Here is a 14,739-nt window from a genome sequence, read left to right on the forward strand (position 1 = left end):
TTAAGCTGGGATGGGACCTGTGAAACAAGGAAATGTTTGATTAAAAAAGAGGCGATCTTGATAGTGGGGTGGTGTTTGGACTTGCAAAGGTTGCATGCCTACAGACACCAGTGATGAAAAATCTGCCCAGGGTCACTTTAAAGCATCATAGTGAGTCAGCTGTTGTCATAATGTGCATTAGGCATCTTTATATCCCAAAGCACCCCTCTTCAGCAAAATGACATTCGCAATCTCACTCTGTCCTTGCTGCTAACATCTTTGCCTAGTCCTCATTTGGGATTAGGATTTTCAGCGATCTTGGCTGGCTGGTTCAGGATGATTTCACTCCTGCATATGTGGACAGGATTAAATTTCTTCCTGTACCCAAAGCATATCAAGAATGTACACTCAGCTGCACATGTTGAGTTCAGTGTATACCCGGAGGAGAATTACTAGCAAACAAGACAAACAGAAGCTCTATTGGAAAAAAACAACCTGCCAGCAATTTTTTTTAAAACACTTTAATTCTGCTTTAATGTGACATCTCTATATAGCACAATGTCTTCATAAAATGTATGGGTGGATGAGAAGAGTGATTCGTTTTAATCTTGTAATCTACATAAGTTACACATTGGTGACATGGGTAGCATGAAAACTGTAAGAAGGAATAATCCTTACTGTTGGTTTTTCTCATACATTTATTTGATAGACATGATTTTCATTTATATAATGTGCTTTCTTTCTTTTCTTTTTTTTTAGCTTCAGGAAAAATGTAGCCCTGTTTCCTGTGCATGCCTTCATATGCTAGCAATCAAAGGACTGTGTTTCTGTATAAATGGTGTTTAATGTTTTTAATATCCTGTATTCTTTTCTTAGAATTTCAGGTACTTACTGATTGACTCTGAAGTCAGTAGGTGTTTCTGCCCTTAGGCATATCATGCATAAAGACAGTATTGATTTCTCACACTGTATGTGTAAGCCTAAGCTTTCCCACCATGAAATAACAAATACAATAATGCTGAATAAAACATTCTAAATTGACACCTACTTTAAATTGCAGAATATGTCCTGATGGCTAACCAATGGCATTATTCTCACCTAGTGAAACTTAAAAAGCTGGATATAGTATAGGAGTAATGGCTAGCATACCTTACTCCTTGTTTTACACTTTTCTGTTAATCTAAGACAAACCACCTCACTAACCAAAAGGAAGCCCCATGAGTCAGAGGAGAGTATATTTGAGCATGGAGAACAAAAATCGAGTTGCTCTTTGCTGAACAATGCGCCCACTTTTGGAGAACACTGCAATATTGAAATTTTTCGTTTTTGCCCAGTAGCATTAGCAAATCTTTACCAAAACGTACTATGATGTATAGTTTCACAAAAGAATTGATGGCAATTACTGTATCAATTGTTTATAAGTCAGGGATCTCCACACTACGGCCCTTCAGCTGTTGCAGAACTACACATCCCATGAGGCATTGTAAAACTCTGACATTGACAAATATAAATCGGCATTATGGAAATTGTAGTTCCTGAACAACTGGAGGGTCCTAGTTTTGAGACCCCTGCCATAAGTAATGGCCTTGAGTGGAGTATTAATAATGTTTTCTATATAAACAGAAGAACCGTGATATGCATTGACATGTGAAGGGTTTTTGAGGCCAGGTTCACATATGTGCAATTCGGATGCTTCCCCGCATCCAATATGCATGACATGCGAGTGTGACCAGTTCACACAGGTCCAGGGTGGCCGCTTGCTTGTCCCTGTTTTCTAAAAGGACAGGAAACTTCCTGTTCTGGATGACATAGTGTCTAGTGCATGCAGCGCCAGTTCCTCTTGGTTGCATCACAAATGTGGGAGTGCTGATGTGATGAAATGTGTAGCTCCTACCTGCAGGAGTACTAGACTGAGAGACTCAGGCACCTAGGATACATAGTTTCTTCACAGGAAGTGTCAGGTCTCACACTATAGACAGAGGCCATGCAACATGTGCAGTGCTATGCTGCATGCCTCGTGTTTGAACACAAACAGAAATTGCTGACACAGGAATGTGAAGATTTACTCTACTATAGACTGTGCATACAGGCCAGCAAATGACACCATGAAACTACATGATCAATGCACTTTTTATGCAGGTGAAAAACACGGGTTGCAGATAGGAAGGTTTATAATGACTTTAAAATAACATTTGTTTGGAACAAGGGAAGGTTTATAATAGTCTGCTGAAACAAGGTAATAACAGTCTGTAGGTACTGTAGGTCTGCTACTGAAAAAACTGAATGTGAATTCTTGCCATTGACATTTTTTTTATCCCCCAAACTATTTCTGTTTTACAATGCTCATTACCAAAACCTGCCAGTTAAACCCTGCCTGTTTACCTATGCCCACTTACTGTAGGTCACATCCTCTGATCACTGTTGTTCTTTTCTTCCTTCTATTGGGATCATGTATTCCGGTTCGATACCAATGGCCAATTATTTGTATTAAATTATATAACTTTATACGTATTTTTTTTCTATCCTTAATGAAAATGCTTTGTACATTTTAACAATTGTACAATAATTTTGTATTAATGTTAAGTCTTATGTTTCATCATCTTAGGGGAATATTAATGTAAACCCACTGCTTAATGGTTAAGGGGCTGTAAAGCATCAATAGATGCTGATGTTCTAAGACTACTACCATGTTGGTACAGTATACAGCAATTTCGCTTTCTATGCAGTCTTAAGTGGACATGGTTAATCATTACTAGTGGTGCCAAGATAGTCCATACATTTAATTGAAAAATCTAAAATCACAGGGCCAAATTCTCAAAAGAGATACGCAGACTTAACTGCTGTTCAGCCTGCGTATCCCTGTGCCTAACTTTGGAAACGATTCTCAAAAGGCTTTTTCCAAAGTTAGGCAGAAAATCTGACATGTGTAAGACACTTACACGGTCAGATTTTAGGATGCAGTACCGCATCCGCCACTGGGGGCATTTCTCATTGAAATGCAGCTTTGCGTATGCAAATGAGGACTTAAGCAGATTTTCAAAGCATTTCAGCACTTTGATTTCTGCCTAAGTTCCGCATTTGCCGGCGCAAAACTAGGGCTGGTTTTATAATGTGGAAAGTTAGCCAAACCTTGTAAAGGCCCATTCCAGCGACGGCATTTGGTATGCATTCCTGAGGGAGAACTCCACGGCAATTTTTAAATTCAAAACCGGCATGGGTTCCCCCCCAGGAGCATACCAGGCCCTTAGGTCTGTTATGGGTTGTAAGGAGACCCCCCCACGCCGAAAAATTGACGTAGGGGGTCCCCCTACAATCCATACCAGACCCGTATCCAAAGCACGCTACCCGGCCGGCCAGGAATGGGAGTGGGGACGAGCGAGCGTCCCCCCCCTCCTGAGCCGTGCCAGGCCGCATGCCCTCAACATGGGGGGGTTGGGTGCTCTGGGGCAGGGGGGCGCACTGCGGGCCCCCCCACCCCAGAGCACCCTGTCCCCATGTTGATGAGGACAGGACCTCTTCCCGACAACCCTTGCCATTGGTTGTCGGGGTATGCGGGCGGGGGCTTATCGGAATCTGGGAGTCCCCTTTAATAAGGGGGCCCCCAGATACCGGCCCCCCACCCTAAGTGAATGGATATGGGGTACATCGTACCCCTATCCATTCACCTGGAGGCAAAAAGTAAAATGTAGTAAACACACAACACAAGGCTTTTTAAAATAATTTATTATTCTGCTCCGGATGCCCCCCCTGTCTTCGTTATTAGCTCGATTAGCAGGGGGGGCTTCTTCTTCCGCTCTCCGGGGGTCTTCCGCTCTCCGGGGGTCTTCTTCCGCTCTCCGGGGGGGGCTTCTCCGGACTCCGGGGGGCTTCTTCCATCTTCTCCCCTCTTCCGCTGTTGACTCGGCGAACCCCGGTTCTTCTGCAGCTCTCCGGTGCCTTCTTCTTCAGCGCTGGCTGCCTGCTATCTTTGTGTGTTAGCTCAATTAGTAACAGGCAGCCGGCGCGGTCTTCTGTGACGTCATCTTCTCTTCTGTTCTTCTCCCCTCTTCCGATGTTGCCTCGTCGCATCTTGTCGCTGTAATGATGGAAGCGCGCCTTGCATCACATTTATATAGGCATCACCGTCCCATCATGCCCCGGCAGGTACCCACGTGGTGGGTGCACGTGGGTAGGCACCCACCACGTGGGTACCTGCCGGAGCATGATGGGACGGTGATGCCTATATAAATGTGATGCAAGGCGCGCTTCCATCATTACAGCGACAACAGGCGACGAGGCAACATCGGAAGAGGGGAGAAGACCAGAAGACCCTGGCGTCACAGAAGACCGCGCCGGCTGCCTGTTTGAAATCGAGCTAACACACAAAGATAGCAGGCAGCCAGCGCTGAAGAAGAAGGCACCGGAGAGCTGCAGAAGAACCGGGGTTCGCCGAGTCAACAGCGGAAGAGGGGAGAAGATGGAAGAAGCCCCCCGGAGTCCGGAGAAGCCCCCCCGGAGAGCGGAAGAAGACCCCCGGAGAGCGGAAGACCCCCGGAGAGCGGAAGAAGAAGCCCCCCCTGCTAATTGAGCTAATAACGAAGACAGGGGGGGCATCCGGAGCAGAATAATAAATTATTTTAAAAAGCCTTGTGTTGTGTGTTTACTACATTTTACTTTTTGCCTCCAGGTGAATGGATAGGGGTACGATGTACCCCATATCCATTCACTTAGGGTGGGGGGCCGGTATCTGGGGGCCCCCTTATTAAAGGGGACTCCCAGATTCCGATAAGCCCCCGCCCGCATACCCCGACAACCAATGGCAAGGGTTGTCGGGAAGAGGTCCTGTCCTCATCAACATGGGGACAGGGTGCTCTGGGGTGGGGGGGCCCGCAGTGCGCCCCCCTGCCCCAGAGCACCCAACCCCCCCATGTTGAGGGCATGCGGCCTGGCACGGCTCAGGAGGGGGGGGGACGCTCGCTCGTCCCCACTCCCATTCCTGGCCGGCCGGGTAGCGTGCTTTGGATATGGGTCTGGTATGGATTGTAGGGGGACCCCCTACGTCAATTTTTCAGCGTGGGGGGGTCTCCTTACAACCCATAACAGACCTAAGGGCCTGGTATGCTCCTGGGGGGGGAACCCATGCCGTTTTTTTCTTTGAAAATTGGCATGGAGTTCTCCCTCTCAGGAATGCATGCTGAGCGACGCTGACATTTTTTTTTATAATTATTTGTTTTCCCGGCGCGTCTTTTTTTTTCACCCGTCGCAACTTTAGTGTCCCGTCGAAATTCTCAAAGCCGACCGGCGTTAATTACGTTCGCGCGCTGCACGTCGGGAAAATGACGTCACACGCATGCGCAGTACGGCCGGCGCGGGAGCGCGCCTCATTTAAATTTTAAACGCCCCCAGGAGAGGAGGACCGCCTTACGACGGCGGCACTTAAGTTACACAGCGTGTAATTTCTACCTAAGTGCTTTGACGATCAGGCACTTAGGTAGAAATTTTAAGTCAGTGTAACTTAACTGCTGAAATTTAAGTTACGCAGAGTTTTTGAGAATTTGGCCCACAGACTTTATTGGCATTTAATACTGTTCTGTTAAAAATCCTGTTGCAAAAAAAAAAAAAAAAACATCATACTCCCTGATCTACATATGTCTTAAAATGTATAATTTGTTTCCAATCTGCTGCATATTGACTTTCTATATTTTGCTCAAAAATTGAGCTTGAAGTATATGTAAACCTGATATAATATGCACCTTAAAACTCCAATTTTCTAGGTAAACTCACTCTGAGAGAGTGCATGTAGACAGGAAGGGGCTGCATAGAGGCTGCAGAACAAATTATGCAAAAAAAGTTTAAAACAATAATTTATTTTGAAAAAAAAAAAGGCTGATTTGTTTATAATAAACAATGCTTTAGTAAATGGCATTCAATTTGGGATTTACATCAACTTTTCAAAAAAATTTCTTGCAGATGACATGTGCCAGTCCGTTCGTGGAGCCAAAACACAGGTTATCTTCCACTGAAACCTCACAATCCCAATCGTCCCATGAGGACTACCGCCAGGAAGCTCCAGGAAGCACCACGGATTCTCCAGTGCGAAAAACTGCGAGCCAGAGGAGATCTTGGCAGGATTTAATTGAGACACCATTAACCAGCTCAGGACTTCATTACCTTCAGACTCTTCCTCTGGAGGACTCTGTGTTCACTGATCCAGGAGTGGCCTCACCTGATCACAGACGGCAGTCTACACTTCCGGCTCCAAAATGCCACCAACAAGACCACTATGGCCCATTTCCCTTAGTTGAAGGCAACAGATTACAAGTACTTAGTGGCAGTGGGGCAAAGCCTCGCAGTTTTACACTTCCCAGAGATGCTGGCTTAAGCCATTGTGCTTTCCTTTCACCGGTCAGTATATTGGAACCAACAGAGCCACCACATAAACAAGAGGTACACAAGGAAGACCCTTCCGAAGAGCCAGAAGAACCCCATGAAACAAGTAAGTATTCACTTTAGCTCAATACAATGGATGCAGTGTACTTTATTGCACTAAAATGCAAAGTCTACTTAATACATCACCTCCTCATCCTAAATTGCTGAATGATAGTTGTAAAAGCACACACCTGTATAAAAAAGGTTAGAACATGTACTTGCCTTACACCTATCTAGTGAAGCATGATGTCACAAGCCTTCCGGCGAGGTCCTGGGAATGCAGAGGATCTCAAATCTCAGGAGAAAATTGTGGTTGAGCTCGTTATGGATACTCAGTGTTCCATTAGCTAATCAGAAGAATTGTGACGTTATCCTCTGTAGTGCTAATGGTGGCTGTAAGGAAAGTATGTTTTCTAACTTTTCCCCCACACGTATGTTTTTTCACAACTATCATGCAGCAATTTGAAATGGGAAAGAGACAAGAGACGTGATCTAAAAAGCTAATAACTATTCATTTACTATCTAATTGATCATGAATATCACTCTGCTGCTTTCCGAGTTAATAATTTCATAATATAGACACTATTGTATCAAACATTTAGAACAGAACATAACATATATTAAATAGTTAATCTATTCAAATCCTAGCTTACATATTATAAATACACAATATTTCAGGAATAATAAAATCCATACTTCTAATCTAGTGTGCATTTATAGTCAGCTCTAGGTGATAATAGTAGCTTTCTTTTACAGTATTTACATTATGTTCTACTTCGAGTCATGGTTTCCCTTTTGTAAGAGACCTAATTGATCTATTCATACAAAGGAATGGAAAAACTCATGGCAGGACAGAAAGTGCACAAAGACTGTTTATAAAGGAAACATACAGTATACTCAAAGAAATACAGAGGTTGGCCTCCACCTGAGTCCTGACCATCTAAAATTGTAATACTCTCTAATAAGCCGGTCCATAACAACCCATGTCAGTGACTTATAAGCCATTGGATCAACATAACAGCCTGGTATTTAGAATGACAGCCATTATATATACATGAATACCCTCATTTTCACCTATCTTCTTTATATTTTACCCATGTTTACATATAGGCCAAGCTATCTAACAAAAAGGACAGGGGTAAGGACAAACTATAAGATTGCCAGGAGGTGATTGAGCTATCACAGTAACCCTTTTTTTCCTAAAGAGACTCTATTCAATCAGGAAAAAGGAAAAAGTAACAGTCTTACTTAACCCCCCAGCCCCCTACTACCCACATCTCATATAATTCTCCTCATGTGCCAGTGTTTAGGTTTGGTGATTGGTCACTTGGAACATGCACTGCATGATAGGGAGTGGTCACATACTTCCCTGCACTGGCCTGGCAAGGGTGAGTATTTTTGGGGGTGGGGTTTACAGAGACTTTGGCACAATTTATGCTCTTTTAAAGTGATTGTAAAGGTAGTTTTTTTTTTATCTTAATGCATTAAGATAAAAAGCCTTCTGTGTGCAGCAGTTTCTCTAATATTTACCTGAGGTCCCTCTATGTCCAGCGATTATGTAGGAGTGTCTCGGCTGCCCAGGACTCCCCTCATATTGGCTGAGACAGCAGCACTGCACAATTGGCTCCCACTGCTGTCAATCAGTCAGTCATCCAATGAGGAGATAAAGGGGGGGCTGGGCCATGGCTCAGTGTCTGAATGGACACAGGGAGCTGAGGCTTGGCTTGAGTGCCCCCATAGCAAGCTGCTTTCTGTGGGGGCACTAAACAGGAGGTAGGGGCCAGGACCACGAAGAGGGACCCAAGAAGAGGAGAATCGGGGCTGCTCTGTGCAAAACCACTGTACAGAGCAGGTAAGTGTAACATGTTGGTTATTTTTATATAACAAAAAACAAGACTTTACAATTGCTTTAAGTGTATGTAACACCAGACCTTTTTTGGAGGACTGTTTAGAACCTCTGTCAGTTTTTATTGCTGTCTGCCTCCCTAATCAGGGTCTCTATTTGTCCTAGTGGCCAATGTCACTTGAACAGAATGAGAAATGAAGTCCAAAATCTATGTGTTACAGAAAAAGGGGATGAAGGGAACATCTTCTGGTGACAACTGTCTAAGAAGGATGTGTCCTTGCTTTGAACAGATATCCTCTTACTTCCTGCTGTGCCTTTGTGACAGCACATAAAGGGGGGAGTGTCCCTTAAGCAACATAGCAATCAGAGATTAATGCATAAAAAACAGGGGTCATAAAACCAAAGTTTAATAAAAAAAAAATCGGCACAATAGACGTTACATGCTGTCAATGTGATGTCTCTTGTGCGACTGATTTCTATTTTAGTTGAAATCGGCTGTCCTCTGATGCCCCCCTCCACCCCCACCCCTGCTGTTGTATTCTTCTGGAGTTATAGGGGTTATTAGAGTTGAAGGACCAGTTATATGCATTCACCAAGAGTGCCAACTATGCCAATCCTTTTCTCCGGCTTCATAAAATCTTTTAACTTCTACTTTCTATAGATGGAAAAAATGGATGAGGCAGATCCTCCATTCATAGATCATGTTTCTTTCATAGTCTATAGTGGAGCTTCTATGAAAAGGGGGGGCAGAAAGGGCACACATTGTCGACATTCTTGATGAGTGCATATGACAAGTCCTTCGGCTCTATTAACCTCCAAAACCACTGAAAGATTATGGCGACATGGGTGGTAGAGAGATTTGAACTGAAGCAGGAGCCAACAGCACATTTGACACATTGCAATGGTGGTATGTCATGTCCCTTGTGCTTTTCCTTTTTTTAATTTTTTTTTTTAACTAAATTTAAGCTGGCTATACATATATATATATATATATATATATATATATATATATATATAATGTATATATATATATATATATATATATATATATATATATATATATATATATATATATATATATATATATATATATATATATATATATATATATATATATATATATATATATATATATATATATATATATATATATATTTTTTTTTTTTAATTCAGTTTCCTTTAGATTTACCTTCAACTATGTAGTGCAAGGGCATGCCCGATTGTATACAAATCTAATTGATAGTTTTTAGTGTTGACCTCATATGGTTTTGGTAAATCTAAAAGAAAATTGTATAATGTATAAACAGCCTCAGGCTTTAATCATTCCCTACTTGATTCAAAATAATGTGTATAAAAAGTAACTGATAAACGCACCTCTGACAATGGTATAGTTTGTTTCAACCACTGCCGCTGTCATTTTGTTCTGCACAGCTTGGCTTCCATGGAAATGTGAAAAATATAAAAGGAATTCAGATGATGTTATCTAAATATAATTTTTTTGTAATCTGGTTCTTTAACACTGATTATATTCAATTATAGCATTTATTTTCTGTTCCTATCATATGCAACGCATTAATATGAATTTCCTGGCATGTGTGAACTTGCTGTGTCTGAACACATCACACAACAATCTACAGATGTTAACTCTTGTTTGATGTTTTTTGTGCATTACATGTGCATGCAACAACTAAAACGTGCTTACATTGTTCTGTTCTTTTTTGTGGATCAATGTATTCATTCCACGTGATACAATGTACAGATGGCTATTCCTTATGGACAGCTGCTTGGAGATGTTTAATACAGTAGCTTGTGATGTAGCAATAGGTAGAACGCTTTGATTCTATTTTCTGTAATTATGAAAGCATTTGTTTGGAATCAATCTGATTGTATCTGATGCAGAGTATAAATTAAAAGGGGAATTTCTATATATAGTATATGCATTTCTAATGAACACCTTCAAAGTCCACTGTAAAATTTTCTGTGGGCTGAAAGATGACTGGCATTGTTTGTATATAAAATTGGCATATAGTTAAATTTAGTCGACTTAATTGTCCTCCTGTATTCTGTTACTTAAAGCGGAGGTTCACCCTAAAAACAAGTTTATACTATTCAATCCAGCATACTGCCGACATGTACAGTATGCTGTTTTTTTTTTGGTTTACATACTATAGTATAGGTATTTTCCCCTCCGGCTTCCGGGTAGTGAATTCCCGCGGGAGTGGGCGTTCCTATTCATAGACTGACATAGTGATTGACGTATGGCAAAAGCTTCACCCCGGCGCAAAAAGCGCGTCACCAGTTTCCAAAAAAAGCCGAACGTCGGTGCGCAGGCGCCGTATAGTGCCGACTCGCAGTACGGCTTCTTTCGGAAACTGGTGACGCACATTATGCGCCGGGGGTGAAGCTTTTGTCACTTAGTCTCTGAATAGGAACACCCACTCCCGCGGGATTCACTACCCGGAAGCCGGGGGGAAAATACCTATACTATGGTATGTAAACCGAAAAAAAATAGCATACTGTACATGTCGGCAGTATGCTGGATTGAATGGTATATACGGTACTTGTTTTTAGGGCGAACCTCTAATTTAACTTCCAGTTTGATTTAATTTTATTTTATTACATGAGTGATTCTACCTCTTATTGTTTATTTCTGATTTGTATTTTTATGTATATACTTTCAAACAAAGAATAAGTGTACAGGCCAAGGATGGCTGGAGGAATGTGCATATAATGTAGTGAGGAAATTTTCTAGCATTATGTAGCTTGTGAGAGAATATTCCTTAAGGTAGTGGTCTCCTGGGAAACTGGTGTGGATGGAATTCCCAGACCAGCCACTGTGCTGAGGCTGTAAAAGTGTACAGTTGCTGAGAGTCTTCCTAATTAACAAGGATATCGGTGGACACTAGGGATAAGCCAAACACCCCCCTGTTTGGTTCGCACCAGAACCTGCGAACACACCAAATGTTCGTGTGAACTTTAGAACCCTATTAAAGTCTATGGGACTCGAACAATTGAAATTTTAAAGGCTAATATGCAAGGTATTGTCCTGCCCCAGGGGACATGTATCAATACAAAAAAAAAGTTTTAAACCTAGGGGGGCTGTAAAGTATGCATGTGAAATAGCGCATGTTTCCTGTACTTAGAACTGTCTCTGCACAAAGTGTAATTTCTGAAAGAAAAAAAGTCATTTAAAACCGGACTTGCTGCTATAATGAATTGTCGGCTCCCTGCAATTCAGAGAGAATTCATTCATTAAAAAAAAAAAAAAAATGTGGGGGTCCCCCCAAATTTAATTACCAGGCCCTTCAGGTCTGGTATGGATATTAAGGTGAACCCGCCGTCAATTTTTAAAAAAATGACGTGGGGTTCCCCCCAAATATCCATTTCAGACCCTTCAGGTCTGGTGTGGATTTTAAGGGGAACTCCACCCCAATTTTTTTTAAAAAATGAGTTCCCCCAAAAATCCACACCAGACCCCTTATCCAAGCAAGTAACCTGGCCGGCTGCAGAAAAGAGGGGGGGCAGAGTGTGGCCCCCCTCTCCTGAACCGTACCAGGCCACATGCCCTCAAAATTGGGAGGATGTCCCCATGTTGATGGGGACAAGGGCCTCATCCCCACAACCCTGGCCAGTGGTTGTGGGGGTCTGAAGGCGGGGGGCTTATCAGAATCTGGAAGACCCCTTTAACAAAGAGGACCCCCAGATCCTGCCCCCCCTATGTGAATTGGTAATGGGGTACATTGTACCCCTACCATTTCACGAAGGAAGTGTAAATAGAAAAAAGTCTTTATTAATAAAAATAAATAAAAATACAGCGGTGGTGATCCACTCTTGGTCTCAGCTTCCCGCTCCAACATTGTCTGTATCCAGCAACAGGTCCAGTGATGAGAAGGTTGTCCAGGATCCAGAGCGCAGCATCGGCCGTCTGTCTCCACCGGAGACAGCCCGGCGAATGACGCTGCTGAAGCTGTGACATTTCTTTTATTGGTGAGGTGGGGCCACCCATCACGTGACCCCGTCCCCCTCTGACGCACCATCTGCTACGTCACTGGGGAAGCCTGGCTTCCCCCTTGCGTCAGAGGGGGCAGGGTCATGTGATGGGTGGCCCCGCCTCACAGCTTCAGCAGCATCATTCGCCGGGCTGTCTCCAGTGGAGGGAGGCGGCCGGCGATGCTGCGCTCTGGATCCTGGATGATCTTATCGCTGGACCGGAGAGGAGATCACCCGTCGCTGGATACCGACAACATTGGAGCGGGGAGCCGGACCGAGAGTGGATTACCACCGCTGGATTTTTTTTTTTTTTTTATTAATAAAGGACTTTTTTCCACGGTGTGTTTGTGTTTTTTACAACTATTTACACTTCCTTCGTGAAATGGTAGGGGTACAATGTACCCCATTACCAATTCACATAGGGGGGGGCCATGATCTGGGGGTCCCCTTTGTTAAAGGGGTCTTCCAGATTCTGATAAGCCCCCCGCCCGCAGACCCCCACAACCAACGGCCAGGGTTGTTCCCCCCCTCTTTTCTGCGGCCGGCCAGGTTACGTGCTCGGATAAGGGGTCTGGTGTGGATTTTTGGGGAAACTATTTTTTTTTTAATTTGGGGTGGAGTTCCCCTTAAAATCCACACCAGACCTGAAGGGTCTGGAATGGATATTTGGGGGGAACCCCACGTAATTTTTTTTAAATTGACTGCGGGGTTCCCCTTAATATCCATACCAGACCTGAAGGGCCTGGTAATTACATTTGGGGGGACCCCCACGCTTTTTTTTTATGAATGAATTTTCTCTGAATTTCCGGGAGCCGACAATTCATTATAGCCGCGAGTCCGGTTTTAAATGTCTATTTTTTTCTTTCAGAAATGACACTTTGTGCAGTGACAGTTCTAAGTACGGGAAACATGCGCTATTCCACATGCATACTTTACAGCCCCCCTAGGTATGAAATTTAAAGGAATATTTCACTTTTATTGTTTGACTCTAAGCATTATTAAATTCACTGCTCACGAATAAACTGCCGTTTTTAAAACTTTTTTTTTTGCATTGATACATGTCCCCTGGGGCAGGACCCAGGTCAATAACTTGCATATTAGCTTTTAAAATTCTCACTTTAGATTTCTCCCATAGACTTTAACAGGGTGTTCCGCGGATTTTCGAATTTGCCGCGAACATCCCAAATTGTTCGTTGTTCGCCGAACAGACAATGTTCGGGTAGAACATGAGTTCGACTCGAACTCGAAGCTCATCCCTAGTGGACACAAAGCATTCAATCAGACTGTGCAATTACACAATGATTTACTGGGAATTGTGAATTGGGTGCTGGGACCTCTTTTTGTTATGTATAGCTGGATTATAGCAGAAGACATTTTACATCACGTCTTAACATTGCAAGTTTTTTTGTTTTGTAATCTCCAAGTGGAATGAAGCATTGAGCATCATCTTCAGTCCATGGGTGACTGACACTGAGACATTCAAAAATCATTCTCTATTTGTTTTTCGGTGTGTGTTCACTTAACTCCAGTTGTAGAGCTCACAGTACTGTTAATATGCATCTACAGTATCTGCACACAGCGATGGGCCCAAAAATTGTTTTTAAACAGAGACTTTTTAATTTAATCTGTGTACCTATGAACAAGGCAAATGTAAGACAGTTGTTGAATTAACTTGGCAATAAGATCAACCTTGTCAGTACTCTGCAAAGCAGATTGGTTACACAAGCTAGAACAAGTTGAACTGTGGAGAGCTGTTGCACACTCTTGTGTGCAATGAAGATGTTAACATGTATCTCATGTGAGGCAATGTCTCTTCCATGGGGAAGCACCATCATGATGAAAAAAGTAAAGCGATTAAGGCTTCTGGATATTGTGTTACCAGTTAGGTTCTGTTAAGTAAATACTGTATTTTCCGGTGTATAAGACGACCTTTTACACTGAAAAAAAACTTCCAAAATGCGGGGGATCATCTTGTACACCGGGTGCTGAATGTCATCCCTCTGGATGCTCTGTGAATGTGCGGTAATACTGCATACATACAGTATACACCGCTGAGCTAATCCCAGCGAGTGATGTATTCTATTAATGAATACAGAGCCTGCTCGGATTGGAGGAACAACTTCTGCCAATCCGAGCAGGCTACATACAGTAGCCTGCTCAGATTGGCTTTGAGAGTCAGAGGAGCGGGCTGATGATTTCGCAGCCTCTGCCAATGGTAGCAGGCTTTGTATTCATTAATAGAATGCATCTCTCGCCGTGATTGGCTCAGCGCTGTATACTGTATGTATACTGTGAGACACATCCAGCAGGCTGCAGACTGGTCAGAAGGGGGTCATCTTATGGGGGTCATCTTATACAGTGAGTATACCACAAAACCAACATTTAAAATGTACAATTAGGGGGTCGTCTTATATGTCCAGCCGTCTTATACGCCGGCAAATACGGTACTAAAATAATTAGAAAATTACAAGAAGTACAGTATATGCAGGAGGTACAATAGGGTCACAGACAGCATC

The 14,739-nt window shown here is 43.0% G+C and overlaps 1 protein-coding gene across 5 annotated transcripts in view; it reads left to right on the top strand.

Moving 5' to 3' along the window:
• The window catches only part of CNKSR2 (connector enhancer of kinase suppressor of Ras 2), a 382,062-nt gene that overhangs the window by 312,819 nt on the left and 54,504 nt on the right, over positions 1-14,739 (top strand). For all 5 annotated transcript variants that reach the window (XM_040338243.1, XM_040338244.1, XM_040338245.1 and 2 more), the window contains one exon: positions 5,929-6,454. In XM_040338243.1, coding sequence (XP_040194177.1) covers positions 5,929-6,454 — 526 coding nt within the window. The remainder of the gene's footprint in view (positions 1-5,928; positions 6,455-14,739) is intronic.

Source organism: Rana temporaria, chromosome 2 (assembly GCF_905171775.1).
Source record: "Rana temporaria chromosome 2, aRanTem1.1, whole genome shotgun sequence".
Classification (NCBI taxonomy): domain Eukaryota; kingdom Metazoa; phylum Chordata; class Amphibia; order Anura; family Ranidae; genus Rana; species Rana temporaria.